Source organism: Monosiga brevicollis, genomic scaffold (assembly GCF_000002865.3).
Source record: "Monosiga brevicollis MX1 MONBRscaffold_3 genomic scaffold, whole genome shotgun sequence".
Lineage (NCBI taxonomy): Eukaryota > Choanoflagellata > Craspedida > Salpingoecidae > Monosiga > Monosiga brevicollis.
Genome location: NW_001865040.1, coordinates 559,159 through 578,903, shown reverse-complemented (window position 1 = coordinate 578,903; position 19,745 = coordinate 559,159). Strand labels below are relative to the sequence as shown.

Sequence of the window (19,745 nt, the reverse complement as noted above, 5' to 3'; positions counted from 1 at the left end):
CAATGAGGCGTGCACGATCACCTGCCAGTGATGAGTCGGAAGATGGTGACATGCACAGATAAGCGTTCGAGACCAAGATGGGCGGGCAACAGCACCCTGGTAGAGAACTCAAGAGCAAAAAAAAAAAAAGACTGACGAAAGGTGGCTTGAGATGTGGGCACTGGACCATCATGAATGCGTTCAAAGACGCCTCGCAGCTCGGTCATGTAGTCTTGAATCGCAGCCTGGCGGACCTCTGGATCCTCGCTAATGGACCAGCCCACGGCAAGACGCGTCAGGCTGGGAGCACGATGCGCACAAGAGAAATTGACGAGACTGACCTTTCCAGGGCATCGCGGTTTGCCAAGAGGCGACTGAGCCCAGACGCCATGGTGGTCTCGTGAATGCCTGATCTCTTACTTTTACTCCTCACACCCCTCACACCTCTCACACGGCTGGCGCAAACCGCTGGCCCTCAGCTGAGTTTGGGAGCAGAGGCGCTACCCATGTGCTGGGCGGGCCAAGGGCACGATGCCCCAGTCCACACCGCCAATAAAACAGTCCCACGATTGTTGGCAATAGCAACTGTCCCGCACTCTTCCCTATCTATCCCAGTTGCTCCCATCAACCAAAAAATTCAGTGACCTCGGTCAAGGCGCGAGTCCAGAAACACATGCGCGCCAGCCAGCAGCAAACGGCTCATTTCCGTCAAGCGCCAGAGCAAACCGCAGAAAATCTGACAAAATCGTGCTGTCCAAAGCAGTTGATGGCAGTTGTTCGAACTTGGACGTTGAGTCTCTTTGAGTCTCCACAAATCTCTTCATCTCTTCCTCGAGCGGACGTCGCTCGTGTTTTTGTGTGTGGCTGTTGGTGTTGGTGGAGTGAACAAAACGCCTGTTGTGTGTGTGTGTTTGAATCTCTCTCTCTTCTCTCTCTCTCTTGTGTTCAGTGAAATTGATTTTTTTTTTCTTCTCTCTCTCTGAGGGCGCTGGTTGTTTGGTGGTGAGCGAATGACACAGACACACGCTTGACCAAACAAGGAGGGGGGGACTGCATGTTGTGGAGCGCGCGTGTCCCAGTGTGGGAACCGGGGGTGGGGCAGTGTGTTGAGCATCGGGAGGGTTCGATGATAGGGGTTGCTCTTGGATGGCATCGGTGCAAGACCCACTGTGGCCACCAGCACGTGTCTTGCGTTCACTTTTTTGGACTCACCTGCTTGTGCGGCTGTGTGCTTCTCGTCAGTTGAGTGGCACTGCACCCTTCACCGTCATCATGGCCTCACGTGCAAAAGCACCTACGTCCTCGACAAGCTCGGCGGGATCCAGCCGTTCCACCGCTGCACGGACCCCCAAGTCGGCCAGCAGCACGGCGCGCAAGCCTGCCGCCCGCGGTGATGGCAAGAAGAAGGTGGCTCGCCATGTCGATCAGCGTGTTGCTCAGCGTAACACAGCCCTCAATGCCTTTGGTGGTGTCAAGGTTTGTCCTTGATCTCGTCCTCTTAGCCCGTGTGCCCGATCTCTGCGCGTTGTTGATTCACATTATTCCTCTTCTCCCTCTTTGGACTCGTGCCTTCTCTGTGCATTGGGCATTCTAGGTGGACGTCTTTGTGCGCATTCGCCCGCAAGACCCGTTGCGCGAGAAGGAAGAGGACGTGGCTGTTGTCGCAGATCCTGAAGAACAACAGATCACCCTGACGGACCCAGCAGGCCATCCCGCCACGTACACGTACGACAAGGTTTACGGCCCGGACATCGACCAAGAACAAGTCTACAATGATGCCGTTGCCCCCATCGTGGAGCAGGTCTGCAGTGGCTTGTCCTGCTGCATCTTTGCCTACGGCCAAACCGGTGCTGGCAAGACATACACGATGCGCGGCGATCTGTCCGGAGATCCCTCCAAGCACGGTATTATTCAGCGCTCCCTGGTTCACCTCTTTAACCGCCTCAACGAGCATGATTACTCCAACGTCGAGGTGAAAAGCTCCTTCCTTGAAATCTACAACGAGGAGCTTGAGGATCTGTTTACTGACTCACCCCCACCCAAGGACCTCAAAAAGTCCAAGCGGGGGCCCCCCACCAGCTCGGGCTCGGCCCAGCGCCTCACGCTCGTGGACCACGACTCGCGCGGCTGCGTCTGCGACGGGCTCGTCGAGGTTCCAGTCGAAGGGCTGGAGCAAGTCATGAACCTTCTCGAGAAAGCCGAAGAGCGCTGCAAGTGCGTGACTGATTCTTTGGGCCAGGGTTGTTCCAGTACTTGCCCCAAAGCCTTGTTCGCCTGCTCATCCCTACCCTGCCTGGCTCCGACCTGGGCTGCAGGTATTCCGAAACCAAGATGAACAAGTGGTCCAACCGCGCTCATCGCATCTTCACCCTCGTGGTCTCTTTCCTGCGCTATGACAAGCCCGTCACAGCCACGCTCACCTTTGTTGATCTTGGTACGATTTTGCGCTTCCAGGCCCGATCACCCTGTGTTGTCCTCGCGTTTTTGCGCTTCCACGACACGGGCTATGAAATAAAATCAAGCTGCTAGCGCCCGTGCCCAACGTGCGTGAGTTCTCACAGCCAACCCACCTTTGATGAACTGTGTTCAACCTACTCCTCGCAGCTGGTAGCGAGGATATCAGCAAGTCCGGTGCTACAGGCATGACGGCACGTGAAGCCGCACACATCAACCGCAGGTACGGGACACAGCAGAATACATCTGATCCCAACAAAAAAAAAAAAACTCGAATTCGCGACCCGAGGTCTGCACGTCGATCCTGCGTTTCCCGCTCATTTGGGCTACTGTGCTTGCCGTCCCCTTCTGCACAGTTTGTTGACGCTGGGTCGCGTCATCAACGCGCTCGCTTGCAATGAGAAGCACATCCCATACCGCGACTCCAAACTTACACGCCTTTTGTCTGAGGCCCTGGGTGGTGTCTGCAAGACCAGCTTTATTGCGTGTGTGAGCCCCTGCAGCGGCTCGACTGTGGAATCCAATTCGACGCTTCGCTATGCCGAGCGCGCCATGGAAGCCCTCAACATTTCTCAGCTTCCCCGCTGGAAGCAAGACGAGATCATCATCGATGGCCTCACGCGACGCGTGCAGCAACTGGTGGATGATCTCGAGAGCATGCGTAAGATGCACCACGAGGAAATGCGAGATCTACGCAATGAGCGTGACCACTTGCTCGAGGAGAACGAGGAGCATAAGCGAGAGATTGCCCGTCAGCGACGCAAGATTAATCGTTTGTTGACCCGCAAGTCGGAACTCAAGTCCAGCACTAGCTTGCTCACTTCGCAGAAGCAGAACCTGCTGGCAGAGAAGGAAGCTCTCCAAAAAGAGCTGCTCGAGACTCGTCAGCAACGCGACGGTTATCTGGCCGATCGCAAAGTGAGCTTAACATCCGCGCTTGCCTGCCGCGCCATCACGAAAGAAACTTCGAAATGCGCGGCTTTGCTAATCTCTTTGCATCTCTTCCACCATGGTGATGATAGATGTTGATGGAGGTCATTGGAGGTGTGCGCCAAATGCGCGAGAAGCTCCTGGTTGCCCACCGCTCCACCGAGAAATCGTTGACAACCGACGCCTTGGCCCTGAAACAGGTCATTGAGGGCGCCATTGTGGACATTGATGATCTGCACGCCGAGGTCAGCCGCAAGAAGGAGCTCTCGCTTTTCAATGAACAAATTGCAGACGACTTCCGCGATCGCTTGTCGGAAAAGCTACGCAGCATTGTGCAGGAAGTCAATGACTTCAAGTCGGATCAAGATCAAGAGTACAACACGTTGCGCGGCCTATTGTCGGATATGAAGGATGCGCGCCAGAAGGAGACATCCTCTCTCACACAAGACCTGAGTAAGCTCACCACGACCATTACGGGTGTATTTGATGACGTGCACCAGCGTGCACAGGAAACCCACGCTTCGCGTGCTGCCCGTATCACCCGAGGCCGCGACGACGCAGCGGCTCACTTGCAGCAGCTCAAGACGGTGGTGGATAAGGCCCAGGAGGTGATTCTGCGGCGTTGTCAGGAGGCCCAGGAGCAAGCTGCCGAGTTGGATACCAACCTGGCGACCTGGGCCGGCAAGGTTCGAACACACCTGGATGATGTTGACAACACCACCAAGAACTTCACCTCTGAGCTTTCCAACCACCTTCAGACCTTGGGCACCCACGTCCAAACGGCCACAGCAGCTCAGCTTCAGCAGCTCCAGCAGCACTCGGACGAATTGGCTAGCTTTTTGGCGTCGGAGAAGTCAACCATGGAGGAGACTTGCAACCGCCTTGTCGAAGACATTGGCAGCTATGTCAAGCGCATGGTGGCCGACGTCCGCAGCCAAAATGCGCGCCGTCTGGACACGGGTTTCTCTGGCTTTCAGAACAGTGCCTCGGCTTTGTCCCAACAAGTGCAAGACCTGCAGGACCACGGACGCGGCGAGATGGCCGCTCTGGCGGCCAAGGCGACAGCACACCTGGATGCCAATACAACACTGTGTGGTGTCAGCAAGGACACCAACAACAGCATGTGGCAGTCCTCCAAAAAGTTGTTGCAGGGCGAGACCGCAATGCTGCAACAAACGGAGCAGGACATGCGTCAACATGCTGGAACCATCAACGACCTGGCCGGCCAACACCACGCTGGCAAGCTCCAGTACTTCCAAGACGACCAAGATTTTGCCAAAGCCTCCCTTGATGCCACGGAGCAGATCACGCGGGCCGGCACTCAATCCCTGCAATCGGGCACCGAAGCTCTTCGCAAAAACGTAAGTCCTGCGTGGATCCCTGGCTAGCGATCGAGGCACATTTAGCAACATCGCCCATGATATTTCATGTGGCAATTTTTTTGTTTTCCCTTTTTTTTCTCCCTTTTCGATTGTCCATGACTAATGTTCACTTCGCTGCGATGGAAATTGTGCAGGTGGTCAAGTATGGCAAGTCGTTTGCTGAAGCTGGCAAGACACTGGATGATGGCATGGTGGGCAGCCATGACATGGTGCGCACCTTTGTGACTGCTACTGATGAGGGACTGTTTGATGCCGAAGCAGACGGAGTCAACTACGTCATGCAGGTTTGTGTCGCCCTCCCCTTTGCTGGGAGCAAACAATGCACCGCGCTGTGCTTCGTGGCTCGCTTATTTATCTGTCTGCCCGCCTGACTGACTGATGACGACCTCTCCGCACTTGTTTTTTTGCAGGAGATCAAGCGCGACGTGAAGGAGCCACCGGCGCGCCGCGAATACACGTATCCCAAGGAGTATGACGCAACCGATCCCTACGAAACTATTCTGGTGGAGCAGCCAACAGAATGGAAGCGGGAGGTGGATGTGCGCGAAGGCCAGCGCTCACCTGGTTTGGGCACAGACTTTGTCGGTCAGCCAGGTCCGGAGGATGACAGTGGTATTCTAACCACAACTCGCAACAAGCCTCCGACGAGTGACGAGGCCCACCTCCTGCAGCGCGCCGTGTATGAGAGCGATGCCGCCGAATACGATGATCCCCCAGGCTATGAGGAGCCTGACAGCGACGAGGAGGAGGACAACGAGGACACTGTGGAGGGCCAGGCGCAAGAACAAGAGCCTGCTGATGAGCTCGGCCAGGAGGAGAGCCAGAGCCAACCCGATACAGATATGCCCGAACAGAACGGCGAAGCTCTAGAGGTGGCCAGCGAACCGGCTGAAGATGAAGCTGAGGAAGATGTGTAGGTGTGCGCTTGATGCAAGCCATGCGCTACCGTGAGCTTAATTTTGGCGAGGTCACATTGCTAGCCGGCTACAGGCGCAATGCGGACGATTTGTTGTTCCGACAGTCCTTTTCTCGGTGTCTGGCCTTTGTGACATTGCTATCACAGCCTCTGACTCGGCCTTGAACTGGCTTTTTTGCTTTTTTCTCCCCTTGTTTGTGCCACCCATCTGCTGCCGCTTGATGTAGTATGAAATTTCGTTTGTCATCCGTTGGGCCAAGTAGGGGGTGGTGGCTGACACAATGACTTGCAATCGCCAAGAACCAGCGCTTGATCAATTGAGTCAGGATTCATCGCTCAGCGGGCCCTTCTCGCTCACAATTATGCGCATCCACAAACACATGCACAAATGCAGACTCGGTGTCATGCCTGAGGCTTGAGAGCCCGCCAGTCTGATGAGTCGTTTAACAGACACATTCACAGTCAATTAGGGTTGCAACGCCACACGCTCAGCATGGATGGCAGGTATTCTTGTGGGTTTCTGGTCTCGGGTTAGTCACACCGAAGGTGGCCAATGAGCCCTGACCACGCAAGTCCGAAAAGCACAAGCACAAGTTGGCTCAACATGGGTGAGGGAGCCGGCGCGGCTGCATTGAATTCAACCACACCACAGCCGAAGGTAAAGCTGGCAAACCCGCGTGCTGTGATAAAGGCCGTTTCCTCCATGTTGATGCAGTCGCCTGGCACGCCCACATGCTCAGCCAAATAGCTGGTGCATGCTGGATCTGAATACTGCCTGACGGCAAACCCAGCAAGATCGCAGCGCTCAACCTTAACATAACCGGATGAGTACGGGGAGGGTTGGCAGCCAGCCGGTAAGAAAAGATGGGCGACAGGCGATGCAGTACAATTGGCTACTTGCTGCAGCAGCACGGTAGCTGCCGCTGCGCTCGGATTGCGAGCGCAAGTGATTTGCTGCCCAGCATGACAATTGCCGGCCAGGGGGTAAACGGCCTTTTCATTCTTACAGCCCTTGCCATTTAGAATGCGAACGAAGGGAGTACCCTCAGGGTCGCAGTAGTAGATGCCCGAGTTGGAGCCGCGCGTGTTGAAGCAGGTGCCGGCGCGAAGATGTGTGCGTGCGTACGAGGACGGGGCAGCTCGCTCGTGCCCACAGTCAGTGTAGGTCACAAAAGGATACTCCACGTCCCCAATCACCCCCGAGCTCAACGCCAACACCATTCCCAGTGCCGGCACCAGCCACCGCCCTTGCCGAGCCATGTTGAAGCCCGAGTCGATCAAACAACGCTCTGCTTCAAGGCGCTTGCACACTATTGGGCTTGCCTGTGTGTCGAAAGAGTCGTCATGGGTAAGGCCGCCAACAAAAGTTGGAAATGAAAAGTCTGACGCTTTCTTTCTCTCTCTCTCTCCTCTCTCACTTGTTATCAATTTCTTCGAATAATTCTGCTTTTTCGCTTCATTTTTGTTCACATGCTTGCATGTCAATGTACTTTGGTTCATATCGATCAGAAGAACAGGCGCTTGTCGACGCATGCAGGACTCTCGCGTTCTGCATCACAAACAGAGACAAAGCTTCAGCTCTTGCGAACAGTCGATGGCGCACTAGAATTGTTGCGATGAATCTCGGTTCCGACTTGTAATCTTATCAACCCTCGATTGATGGTGTGCCACGCTGGATGAGGGCATCCGATTCAACTGATGAAAAGAACAGAGTCAATTTGCAGCATCATAACAACAGAACTGCCTTAATCCATGCCTCACAGTTGTTGCACCGAGCGGTGCTGCGCTGCAGGTGCGGTCCGGCCGCCAATTCTGGGAGCACAGATGTGAAAACAGCCACGGCGACGCCACCCCGGGCGCTCGACCTTGCTCCCGTGCCGCCTCGTATGTTACACCATTGGGACTGAGGCGGCACTGAGCGCAGTGGGCAGCACCAGGAGCTACAAGATCACGCAAAGGTGCATTCTGTAGTGAGTATGGCCGAGCGAGTCATGTAATGAGAGCAGATATGAACATATGACGTACCGCAGGAAAGTTTGTTGTAAAGTGGCTTCCACTGCGGATGTCTTTCAGAAGGACGTTTTGTAGTTTGTGAGAGCCCGTGCGCAGAGGCATAACCACCAGTTCCGTCACCTATTCAGTGTCAAGCGGGTTGCATTAGCAAAGGCTAGTGAGGAGGCCAGGGAAAGCAACGTGCAGTGGCTCACAGAGGCACCGGACAAATTTACATACAAGCTCTCCAGTCGGCTCCACCACACCCAGAGGGCGCTCCTGAAGCCCTTGTAATATCAAAGGTGCATGCTGTTGGCATAGCCCGACAGACCCACTGTGAGGGTGGACCTAGCTGCGTGCGGCAGCAACACATTGCCTGGTCTGCTAGTTCCGACGCTTTGCCTTCGGGTTGCATACCTGCTCTGGATTGTAGCTCAAGCCCAGGGTATACTGCCGGTCGGTAAAGTTGATGATGCGCACGCGTAGCGTGCAGAGAGTTCCCACTTGCACCGAGTCGGGCGGATCCAACACGTCCAGGTGCACATCATTTAGGGTGGGCACCTGTCACGATGATCATTCCCAGTGTGCAAAATCGAGTGTGAAAGAATGGCCTGCCGTGGCTCTGGTGCACGATCAACAAGCAAAGTTTGCACATAAGAGACACACCCTTCGCTGAATCGTGGCAATGCTGGTGTAGCCGCGGCCGCCTCGCATGGCACGCCAAGAAACCATGACTTGGCCCACCTTGGCGCTTTGCCTAGGCGATGGTGAGCAGTCAAGAGGCACCGGGCATCCAAGCGGCGCGTGTCGAGTGAATGGGCAGCCCAAGAAAAAAAGACATGAAAGCGTGGGTCGCACCCAACTCCCTCGAAGCATGTGTCGCTCCTCGATCCAAAAGCCAGGAAACCAACAACAAGAGCAGCAAGACCACCACCACCACCATCAAGAAGATCAACAAGGCGCAACCAACTTGAACGTTCGTGCATCGACCGTTGGCTGAGGCTTGAGCACAAATATGCGATTGCGTGTTTTGCTGACGGGCAGCTGCTGGTCGGGGCTGGGTGGCTCTACATTGAGCGCAGGTTCAGATTATTAGCCGCATAGGACACAGGGGGTCATGGAACGGTCGGTTTATTGATTGTTATACGTACCATCGGTTTCTTCGCAAGTGTAGACCTTTGTTGGTGTCATGCGCACGTATTCAAGGATCAGGGGCTCCTTGGCAATGTTTTGCACATTCACTTGGACCATGACATCATCCTGTGCGCCCAACGGAACCAGATGAGGCCGTCAAAGACACAAAATTGATGCATCTGGATTGAGAGGGTAGTCTCGGTCGCCCGATATCTGGTCACCAACCTTGAGGGTTTTGCAGAGAGGTACAATTTCCAACGGTTGTGTGACTTCAAACTTGAAATGCTTGCGTAGTTGCTTTCGATCACCGTCTTGCGAGGTGTACGCCAGGATGCACACCATGCTGGGTATTAAGATATGCCCGCGTATCATCGGTGAGTCACCCATCGCAGAGGGAGGAAGGGAGGGAGGGAAGGAGAGAGGAGGGGGATGTGCTTAGGTGGGGTTTTCAAGAATCGCATACATGTGCACGGCTGGGTCCTGCAGTTGATATTCGACTATTTGATCAATGGCCTGGCCAGGGGCGAGCTTGCCGATGGGCCCGACCTCCTGCCCCTTGCGCTCACCAGTGAGAGTGGGTTTGAGGGAGGTGCGCTTGGACCCTGTCTGCAGCTCCACCTGCAGCACCAGTGATTCAGGCAGGGAACGGTTGATGAGTTGCATGGACAGGCTGCCAGACAACATTTATTGATGAGGCACAGTGGGCACCCTGACCTTGGTGACGATGCTGCTCACGCTCTCGCTGCCCTCGTTGTGCACGGAAATGAGGCAGGATAGGGTTTGGCCGAGATAGACGTTCCTACCGAGACGTGCGAGGTGTGTCGTAGAAAATCGAGTCAGGGGCGGGAGATGCATTGATTCAGAGAGCGGTCGCGCAGATGGAAGAGCCTACCCAACGGCTGCTGGAAGCTTGAGGACTTCGCTGACGCCAAAGTTCTCATAGGATGAGCGTAGATCGGCTTGGTTTTGTTGTGTGATGATCTCACCTGCAGAGGCCACGGTGGGTGAGTGAAGCCAGCACGCTGCCTTGTACATGCTCCCAAAACAAAGCTTGTGCCTACGCACCGATGGCATCTTGCTCTTCACACAGTGGGGCGGTGAAATCTGCCATGGTCGGCTGCGACAGGCGCATGACTACGGTGGGGGCGGAGGGCATGCGAACGTGAGGGTTGACATGACCAGGTAGGCAGGCAGGCGGGCAAGCAGATGGGCCAGCAGGAATGTACCCTTGAGGGTCAAAGGATGTGATTTGGCGTCCATTTCGGCGATGCGTCAATGCATGAATGCTTGAACGCTTCCTCTTCGTCGCACTTCCGGGTGCCGTTGCGATTCTCGACTCGCACCCGCACCCGCTACCGCCCGCCACCACTGTGCAGCCCGAACTGATCTGCGTTGAGTGTGTGTGTGTGTGGGGATGCCAACACAACACAGAACAAAGGAATTGGAAACACACAGAGAAGAGAGAGAGAGAGCAAGGCTGGATGTCATCGTTTTGCTGACATTTAGTTGTCAGATTTTTGTTGTTCGCAGCCACGTTGTGTGAACGCGCGACAGAAGAGAGTGAGAGAGAGAGGGACACACGTTTGAACCAACGTGGGGGTTAATTTTTTTTTGGGGGGGGGAGGTGTCTGGTGAGCGGGTGTGTCTTTTCGAGGAACTTGGCCTCAACTGATTACGAGGCCCAAGCTCGGTAGATCCGGGGCCTGTGCCAGAAGGAGGCATTGCGAGGAACTCTTCCTCTCCTCTTTCTTCCTTTTTTTTTTTCGTGCGTGTGTGAACTTTTGCCAGCCATTGAGGCGGCATCGGGGTATCATCATGGAACCGAAGAAGATTGCCCTCGACATCTTGCCCGAGGAAAGGACACAACAAATACGCAAGCGACGTAAGCATCCTTTCTTACTCAGCGCAGATTTCTGTGTAGCTCGCGTGCAAAGGCCTTGTCCGTCTCACTCTTGTGCTTTTCTGGCCGCACTCAGCCAATCCCAAGGGCTCGCAAACCAAGCGCAAATATGAAAAGGCCATCGATCGGGCCAGCCAGCGCTACCAGCGCGTGCACACCTCCAAGGATGACGTATGCTGCTTGCCAAGTCCTGTCTGTTTTTTGCCTCGCGACCGAGTTCACACGCCCGCCCGGTTCGTTTACTGTGCGCGCAGTTGAAAATGAGCAACAAGAAAGCCAAGAACCAGCTGAGCAAGGCTGCGCAGCGGGCCAAGCAAAACGCGCGGGCAGCGGCCAAAGCAGAAATTTTGCTTCCAGAGCAAGCAGGGTATGAAGCCATGCCCAAATCTTGCTTGTTGCGCACCATCTACAGCACCCGCTGACTCGTGTCTCTTGCCATGACGGTCGTCACTCGCGGGAAATCTAGCTTCCTCGAAGCTGAAGGCTTGGAACGAACGTACAAGTTCACGCAGAGCGCTATCAGCGAAGCCGTTGACGAAACCAGTGCTCACAAGGTGCGATGAGATTCTTCCGTCTCCGCCTCTCGCGTGCCCCTGTAGCTTCCTGCCTCCTTGGCAGCACAAGCCCACAAGCCCCCTTGTCATGGAGTTGCTCTGCTTGGTGGGTCAACCTCGCAGATTTTCAGTCTGAATTTGAATACCTTCGGGCCCTATGCACTACGATACAGCAACAACGGCCGACACCTTCTTCTCGGCGGCCGCAAGGGCCACATTGGCAGTTTTGACTGGCAAACGGGTGGCCTCCGTTGCGAGATGCAACTACAGGAGACGGTGCGCGACGTTCAGTTTCTGCACAACGAGACCATGTTTGCCGTGGCCCAGAAGCGGCACGTATATCTGTACAACTCCCGTGGCGAAGAAATCAATTATCTGGACAAGCACATCGACCCTCTTCGCCTCGAATTTCTTCCATACCATTTTTTGCTCGTGTCCAGCAGCAACAGTGGGCTTCTACGCTACCACGTATGTGGTCGACGGCCAACGCGAAATATGTACATGACCTCTGGCTGCTTTGCCTCTCTTCATTCATTTACCCTGGGATTGTAGGATGTGTCGGTGGGCTCCCTGGTCACGCAGCTCAAGACGAAGCTCGGTCCCTGTCACGTCATGCGCCAGAATCGCTGGAACGCCGGTGCGTCCTTTTTTTTTTTTTTTTTTCTTGACGACCATGGGTTGACCACTATGTCAGCGGAGGCGGGCCATCCGTTTCCCAAAGTCCGGCTGCTAGCTTTCTGTATTGCCTGACGGACCGACTGTTGCTTTCTGTATTGCCTGCCGGACCGACTGTTGCTCACATGACGCCTGGATGCTTGGTGACGCCTCGGACAGTCATGCATTGCGGTCACACAAACGGAACCGTCACCCTGTGGACACCCAACATGTCTACGCCAGTCGTTAAGCAACTGTGCCACAAGGGAGCTGTCGCAGGTTCGACGTCTTTGCTTGATTGCCTTTGTCCCCGCTGGCTATTGCTTTGTGAGGGCTGGACATTATCCTCACAACTTCCTTGGCGCGACATGACTTAGCCTTGACAGTCGAGCCAACGGGCCACTACATGGCCACGGCCGGTGCCGACTGCATGCTCAAGGTGTGATGGTTTGGCTATAGACTCAGCTGTACACCTTTTGTGGCGCCTCACGCACCTGAATGCGACCTGTTTTTGGTGCCTTAGATTTGGGACATTCGCAAGTTCAAGGACGAGCCTGTACGTCCAAACCCCTTGCCCAGCTACTCATCTGTTGCTATCTGCTGCACCGCCGTTCACAAGCACTTGTCTCGACCTTTCGTGGCGGTGGTTTGCGTTTGCGTTTGCGTTCGCTGTCATTCCGTAGGTCTTTTCCACTCGCCTGCCGACAGCACCCAGTGATTTGGATTACAGTCAACGTGGGCTGTTGGGTGTGAGCTTTGGCAGCAGTGCCCAGGTAAGGACGCTTTCTCTCTTGCTTGTTGCAGCGGTCAGGCACACTTTCCAGCGATGCCGCCCCCGCCTCTTGGTCTGATTTCCTTTCTGTGTGTATATTTAGGTGTGGAGCACGCCGCACAAAACGCCGGCAACCATGCCTTACATGACGCACAATACGCCCGGCAGTCCCATCCATCAGCTGCGCTTCTGTCCATACGAGGACGTGCTGGGCATTGGGCATGCCAAGGGCTTTGCTTCCATCTTGGTGCCCGGTATGGCCAGATACCTCTCGTTGTGTCAAGTTGGCATTTGTAGCCACGCTGATGGCCCTGGCGCATGAATGGCCTGGCTTCTTAGGTGCGGGCGAGCCGAACTTTGACAGCTTGGAGGCCAACCCCTATCAGACTGGCAAGCAACGCAGCGAGAGCGAAGTCAAGCAATTGCTCGACAAGGTGCGCAATCAGCTGGTGCCCTCGCGTCAGGCCCGGCGTTTTTTTTTTTTTTTTTTTTTTTAATTCTTGCTGTCGGTGCTCATTGCCTGGTTTGTTAAAACCTCGACACACCTTAATGACAACTCAGATCCCGCATCATCTGATTGCGCTGGACCCACACGCCATCCTTGAGTTGGACAAGCGCTCCCATGAGCAGCGCGTGCAAGACCGGGGTGGTTTGGTCCAAGAAAAGTTTGATCCCAAGCACCGCAAGCGTGGCCGCAGCTCCACCAAGAATCGTTACCTCCGCAAGCAAGGCCAGGTCATGGTGGAGCGTCGCCAGGCTATTCGCGATCGCTTGAAGAAGGAAAAGGCTGCCGCTGCAGGGGCCAACGACGCTGCAGCTTCGGGCACCGGTTAGTTCAGGATGGCTCTCGTCACACACTGCGCATCTCATGTTCCCTCCGCAGCCACGCATGTCCTAACACTTGTCCTTACACTTGTTTGCTTGCCCATTGCAGAAGCCGCGCGTTCGGCCCTGGACCGCTTTGCCTAGCCAATCGAATAGCCATCTGGTTTGCTTGTCCCTCCTCTTCAAGCCTCATATCCTTGAAAACTGCACAACCCACACACAAAGGAGGGGAAAATTTGCTTGAAAGCAAACACGACCCGAAATTTTCCCTCAAATTTTTCGAATTGTGTGTCCTTTCTTTTTTTTTTTTTTTTTTTTTTTTTTTCTTTTTGGAACGAACAGTCATGGCCTCTGGAGACACAACGGTCGACTGGTGGAGCACGGATGGGGGGTTTCGCGACGCGTTGAATAGTCGCTGGTCACGGCCTGCGCGGGCACGCGCTGATGTCACACCAGCAGCATCGTCTGCCGGTGCGATCTCTCCGCCCGGTCTGGCTCAGTATACCAGCCACGGCTGGGATAGTGAAACACCAAGGGCCAACGGATCAGGCGGCGGCGACCGAGTAACCCCTTACAATCGCGCTGGGCCCAGGCAGCTGAACTCGTTTACTCGGCCCTCCAACACGCGCCACGCACACGAAGACAGAGCAGAGTGGGCAGGGCCTGCTGAGATCTCGTCTGACTTTGCTGAACCGGCTGGACGCGAGGCGCTCCGTCGCGATATGACGGCAGAGCTGGCCGCCAAGCAACTGCAAGAACTCGAGGCAGCGGCGCCCGGAGCCTCTCCCCCGCTGTCACGTCGACGCCTTTACGACGATGCACCTGCTGACGTGGATGCTGGTGACCTTCAACGACTTCGCGTCGAACTCACCAACACAAAGGTCAGTGATTTCAGAGACCCTCTTACACACGACCCGCTTGTAATGTACCTCGCTTATCTGCAGGGCTTTTCGGCCAATGCGCCTGTTGATCTCGACGATACTCTGTAGGATCAGTTGGGGCTTCATCGACAGCGTGAATATCTTTTGCGGGAAGAGCTGGAGACTTGTCAGCGTGAGCTGGGTACAGCTGAAACACAAATTCTGGACCTTCGCTCTCGGCTGGCTGATGCGGAAGAGCAGGCCGCCCTGGGCGACGCAGCGCGTGTAGGTTTTAACAGTGCGCAACTCGGATTTTCTTTTTCTTTCCCTCGAACGGCACTCTAGTCTTGGGATTGACGTTGCTTTCTTACGCGCTCATGGACTTGTTGGTCAAACGACGGCTTGCTCCGTTGATCTAGGCTCATGTTCAACGGCTGGAACAGTACTTGAAGTCAGTGCCCACGGCGGATGAGCATCAGGTGAGATGGCGACACAATAAGTATCTTAGACAGACTTTGAACACCAGGTTCTTGGCGAAGCTCATTGCGAAAGTCTTTTTTTAGGCCCTTCAAGATGAGCTGGAGCAGGAGCGTCGGGAGCGGCGGATGCTGCAGGATACCGTCTTTAACCATGCCAAGGAGTCTGATGTGCTACACCGTCAACTGAGTGCTCAGGTGGGTCAGGGCTTGATGTTTTCCCACCGGAGCTCGCTCAATATATGCCGTGTGGGCTCGAGTGTGAATTTCTTTTTCTCATCACTTGTGTGTGTGTGTGTGTGTGTGTGTGTGTGTGTGTGTGTGTGTGTGTGTGTGTGTGTGTGTGTGTTTGGGCTGCTGGCCCCGTCGGCATAACAGACGCAGCAGAAGCGCAAGCTGCAGGCTGAGTTGGAGGAAATGCGGGCCATGGTGCTGAAAGTGCAGGAGGAGAAGGTTTGTCATTTGTTTTTTACGGGCTGGGCTTGCTTGAATTTGTGCCTTGAGCCAAGATCAAGGTTCCAAGGTTCCAAGGTTCCAAAGGCGGCTGACGCCATGTCGGATGCGGGTGCGCTTGACAGTTGCAAGCAATTGAGCAAGAGCGGTCCTCAGTGCGACAGCTGGAAATTGAGCGCAACAACGCACGGGAAATGTACGATCGGGTGGCGCGCGCGCTCACCGCCAAGACCGGCGAGGCACAAACCTTTCAACTTCAGTACGTTGCCGTTGAGGTGTAATTTTTTTTTTGAACGTGTGCCGGATGATGGACGGCTCACTCAGTTTGCTTTTTGGATGCAGGCTGGAAAGTGGCAAGGCCAAGACAGCAGAGTTGCAGCAGCGCCTCAAGACCCGAGAAGAGTAGGTGGCTCGACGCATGTCTTGATTCCGTGCCATCGAGGCGTCGTTCTTACTCGCATTCAAATGTATAGGCAACTGGAGCAACTGCAAAGCCGTGAGCGGCAGCAGGTCGCTACCCACCGTGACTTGCGTAATCAAGTGGAAGATGCTGAGGTGTGCTATGGGCCTGATACAAACCGGCCCATGTCTACGCTGACAGACAGGGCTGGACAGGGCACGGTGGATCTGCGTGTCCGTCTCACCAGCCCTTTCCTCATGATGATAGGAAATGCGACAAAGCTTACTGAAGCGGATCTCAGCACAAGCCACGACGATCCAGGAGTTGCGGGATAGCATCCGTGGCGTACGTTTTCACCTGCACTTTGTTTCCCCGAAAAATTTTGTTATTCACCACCCGCTACGCACCGATGCAAGGCGGGATCCATGACTTTGCTTGCCTGGTTAAAAAGCTCATATCTTCAACACTATTCATCCTCGCCAGTTGTCTGAGCAAAACCAGAACCTGGTGCTGCTGAGTCATCGCCTGCGATTGGGATTGGACGTGTCACCGGCGGAAGTGGACCGCGCACATCGCCGCGTGGAAGCGACCACCACCACGGCCACCACCAGCACCAAAGCCAAGGTGGATGCAGAGCGGGCAGCGTCAAGCTATGCCACTCCATCGGAACTGGATGCACTCCAGGACGAGGTTCGAACGCTCGGCTTTTGGCTCTCACATTTGTTGGCTACCTCCCTGTTTATGCCCAGTCTTGTCAGCACCACGGTGAAGCATCCTCTGACGTCGCGGGGACTGTTCTCTGCCTTGTGGGTCTAGCTGGGCACGGCGGTGGAAGAGCTGGTGGAGACATATGATTTATGTCGCACTCGGGCCGTAGAAGCCTCGGACGATGTGAAGCGAATGCTCGGACTGCGCCAGGACGCCGCCCTCCCGCCTCTGTTTGTTCGCACAAACGATATTGAGACACGCGTCCAAGTTGTCAAGTATGTTTCAGCCTTGTGATGACGGCACACGATGCCTGGCCGCTGTGCTGTGCTGTGCTGTGCTGTGCTGAGCTGTTCTGACTCTGGGGCGTGCGAACGGCTGTTGGGCATGGCAGGGAAATGCGGGTACATCTGCAGGCTTTGCGTGATTCTGTTGCCGATGAATTTGCTCGTGGTGAGTGCTTGCGGCGTGCGCCTACATTCGCCAAGACCTTTGTCCAATGCCGTTTTCTTAATGGCATCCCATTCTTCTCATCGCGACGGGATTTCTGTTTGGCCCTCGCGCGCTCGTAGAAGCGGGCGATGAAGCCTGCCAGATCCAATAGACCCAACCAGAGCGAATAAATTATAAATATAATACCCCTCTTAAATAACAATCAACGATTTGTCTGACAATGAACCGCTGTGCGCCTTGTTACCGTCATCCACTGCAAGAAGAAAAAAAAAAGCGCCCATGTGGTCCACACAAACCATAAGGTAGTAAGGCGTAAGTCAAGTGGTCGTCATGTGTGTGTGTAAAACAAGTTTGGAGGAACAAAGGAAAAACAGGAATTTGTTTTTCTCTCTCTCTTGTGTGTGTGTGTGTGTGTGCGTGTGTTTTCTTTTGGTGCGCAGGGACCAGCAACGGGATCCGCTCGGTGCCTTCCCTTCCCTTCTCGAGGCAGGGGGATTGATCTTTTGCACTGCTGTCTTTGCTGTCGCTGTTGGATCGCGCACAGCAACAGGCGTTTGTGCTGTGGTTGGTGAGGGCAAGGGATACATACCCGAGCACCAGCGCGCCCACCCCATCTCTGGAGGAGAGGGACGTCGACGAATATCCTTTCTTCGCTTTTTTTTTTTTTTTTCGAGTTGTGAACAACCGGCAGCATGCATACGCCGTACCACTTCTTCCTGGCTGGCCTGATGCTGGTCACGGGCTCAATTAACACCATTACCACCAAGTGCGTACACGTCACCGTGTGCAGACTTTTGTGCCTTTGCTTTGCTCCTTGATCCTGTCAAGCATCGTGGCCTTTTTTTTTCTTCTCTTGCGTTCGGATCTGCTGGCTCATCGGCGTTGTCGCGTTGCGATCATGCTCAGATATGCCGATATCACCTGTGCATACGGTGTCGATTACTATCCAAAGGGCGAGTCAGCCTCGAAGAACGCGTGTGCTGGTCGCACCAACGGTGAACATCTTTTTGACCATCCTTTTGTTCAAGCTCTGGCCATGTTCATTGGCGAGTTTTGCTGCCTGATCGCCTATCACATCTATGTTGCCATTGCGCGTCCCGCCCCGCTCAAGGCCGAGGTAATATTGCCATCTCTTCCCCCTGCGATGTTGTTGATTTTTTGCCAGCTTGCATCAATCATAGCGCATTGATCAATTTTTTGATTACTTTCGCGCTCGGCGTCTTGGCGCTCATTCGCACGCGTCTGCTGCCCCCGATTTATGCAATTTGGCTGTTTAGAATGGCAAATCAACCACGTACAACCCCATCATCTTCCTTCTGCCTGCCTTGTGCGATTGCACGGCCACCTCGACCATGTATGTCGGCCTCACGCTGACCTACGCCTCCCAGTTCCAGGTATGTATAGCTTGCATGTATCCGAGCCGAGTGTTGACATGACTGGACACGTGATTATGCATGGGTACGCATCGAGTCACCAATTTCCGTGCCTGGGCGTTGGTCCATAGATGCTGCGTGGCTCGGTCATCATTTTCACGGGTCTTCTCAGCAAGTTTTGGCTGGGCCGCAAGCTCGAAGGCTTCCGTTGGGTATGCGAGTATCTTCCCAGCCTTGCCCGTTTTTTTTTTTTTTTTTTAAAAAATTTCCTTTTTTTTTTCGGTTCAAGTCTCCACTATTCGGGTTTCCGATTTTGGCAAAGGGTTCTTGGTTGGGCGCATGCACTCTTTGCAAACTGATTTTGGCTGTGACTCGGGGCTAATTGTAGATGGGCATGGTCCTCGTCCTGATTGGCCTGCTCTGTGTGGGCCTTGCGGCCTTTTTCAGCGGTTCCTCTGGTGCCAGTGCCCCCAACCCCATCCTTGGTGACATCCTCATCATTGCTGCCCAGGTATGATGGCCATCGTTCACGGGCCTACGGGTTTGAAAAGAGCGTTGAGCTCGGCGTCGTGGCTGTGTCCTTGTATCTACTCCTCATGACGCCACGCGCCTGTTGTGCTTTGTAGGTCATTGTGGCCTTGCAAATGGTGATTGAGGAGAAGTTTTTGAGCAAGTACACCGTGCCTCCACTCATGGCCGTCGGCTGGGAGGGTTTCTTTGGCATGGGTATCATCACGACGCTGTGCCTCATTTTCTGGGAAGTGCCCGGCACTCGCGCCGGAGGCAAGTTTGAGAACATCAATGACGCCTTCCTGCAGCTGGGCAACAGCCATGCCATCCAACTGGCCATTGCGGGCACCATCGTATCCATTGCCTTTTTCAACTTTAGCGGTATCAGCGTGACCCAGGAGATGTCTGCTACCACCCGCATGGTGCTCGATTCAGTTCGCACCCTCACCATCTGGGTCTACGGCATGGCCGTGGGCTGGGAAGACTTCCAGTACATGCAGGTCATTGGTTTCTTCTTCCTCATTATGGGCACCTTTGTATACAACGATCTCTTGATCCTGCCAGCCCTGCGCCGCTGGGGCCTGCTCAAGCCCAAGCCAGAGGAGGGCAAGCCTCTGCTCGTCAACGACTCTTAAACCTTGTCAACGACTCTTTCACGTGTCGTTTTGCGGCGCCACCAAGTTTCTTCTGCAATGCGTTGGTAGCCACGCTTGGTTGTTGCAGTCAACGCCATGCTAGTTGACAGCGTTTGCTTCTTCGCCTTGCTTTGATGCCGCCTCTGCCTTTGGCACTTCCAACTTGTCCCTCCTCCGCAGTTGCTTATCTCAAAGTCTTGCTCAATAAAATCGAATTTGCGTTAGCGTCACAATGGTTTGGGCAACAGATCAGACCTCGCGGGCCAATCCCAGAAAAAAAATCACATCCAAAGAGCCCCCCTGGCACCCACCCACCCACCCACACACACACAGCAGCAGCAGCAGCAGCAGGAGCACCAATAGCAGCAGCAGCGCAGGCAGCAACCAC

General features: G+C 54.7%; 4 protein-coding genes across 4 annotated transcripts; 3 read left to right on the top strand and 1 right to left on the bottom strand.

Annotated features, from left to right (window-relative positions):
- Positions 1–1,648: 1,648 nt before the first annotated feature.
- Positions 1,649–3,000, top strand: MONBRDRAFT_1544 (uncharacterized protein; the record flags this gene model as incomplete). The annotated part of the gene is made up of 5 exons (XM_001743262.1): positions 1,649–1,998; positions 2,059–2,193; positions 2,295–2,413; positions 2,584–2,656; positions 2,790–3,000. Coding segments are annotated over 5 exons (888 nt in total), but the record flags the coding sequence as incomplete, so codon positions are not given.
- A 4,235-nt stretch (positions 3,001–7,235) lies between these two features.
- MONBRDRAFT_22778 (uncharacterized protein) lies at positions 7,236–9,822 on the bottom strand (the record flags this gene model as incomplete). Its single annotated transcript, XM_001742937.1, has 11 exons — positions 7,236–7,333; positions 7,527–7,626; positions 7,687–7,794; positions 8,071–8,214; positions 8,320–8,410; positions 8,624–8,720; positions 8,805–8,913; positions 9,013–9,130; positions 9,251–9,405; positions 9,502–9,586; positions 9,680–9,822. 11 exons carry the CDS (start codon positions 9,820–9,822, stop codon positions 7,236–7,238), a joined length of 1,248 nt encoding a protein of 415 aa, XP_001742989.1.
- A 1,125-nt stretch (positions 9,823–10,947) lies between these two features.
- MONBRDRAFT_17530 (uncharacterized protein) lies at positions 10,948–13,501 on the top strand (the record flags this gene model as incomplete). The annotated part of the gene is made up of 11 exons (XM_001743261.1): positions 10,948–11,054; positions 11,154–11,241; positions 11,365–11,709; positions 11,794–11,878; positions 12,076–12,174; positions 12,273–12,334; positions 12,419–12,451; positions 12,579–12,668; positions 12,771–12,921; positions 13,007–13,101; positions 13,229–13,501. The coding sequence occupies 11 exons, from the start codon at positions 10,948–10,950 to the stop codon at positions 13,499–13,501; spliced, it is 1,428 nt and encodes a 475-aa protein (XP_001743313.1).
- Positions 13,502–17,531: 4,030 nt separating this feature from the next.
- Positions 17,532–19,357, top strand: MONBRDRAFT_14488 (uncharacterized protein; the record flags this gene model as incomplete). Its single annotated transcript, XM_001743260.1, has 6 exons — positions 17,532–17,609; positions 17,792–17,956; positions 18,117–18,233; positions 18,344–18,424; positions 18,601–18,723; positions 18,839–19,357. The coding sequence occupies 6 exons, from the start codon at positions 17,532–17,534 to the stop codon at positions 19,355–19,357; spliced, it is 1,083 nt and encodes a 360-aa protein (XP_001743312.1).
- Between the last annotated feature and the right edge of the window lie 388 nt (positions 19,358–19,745).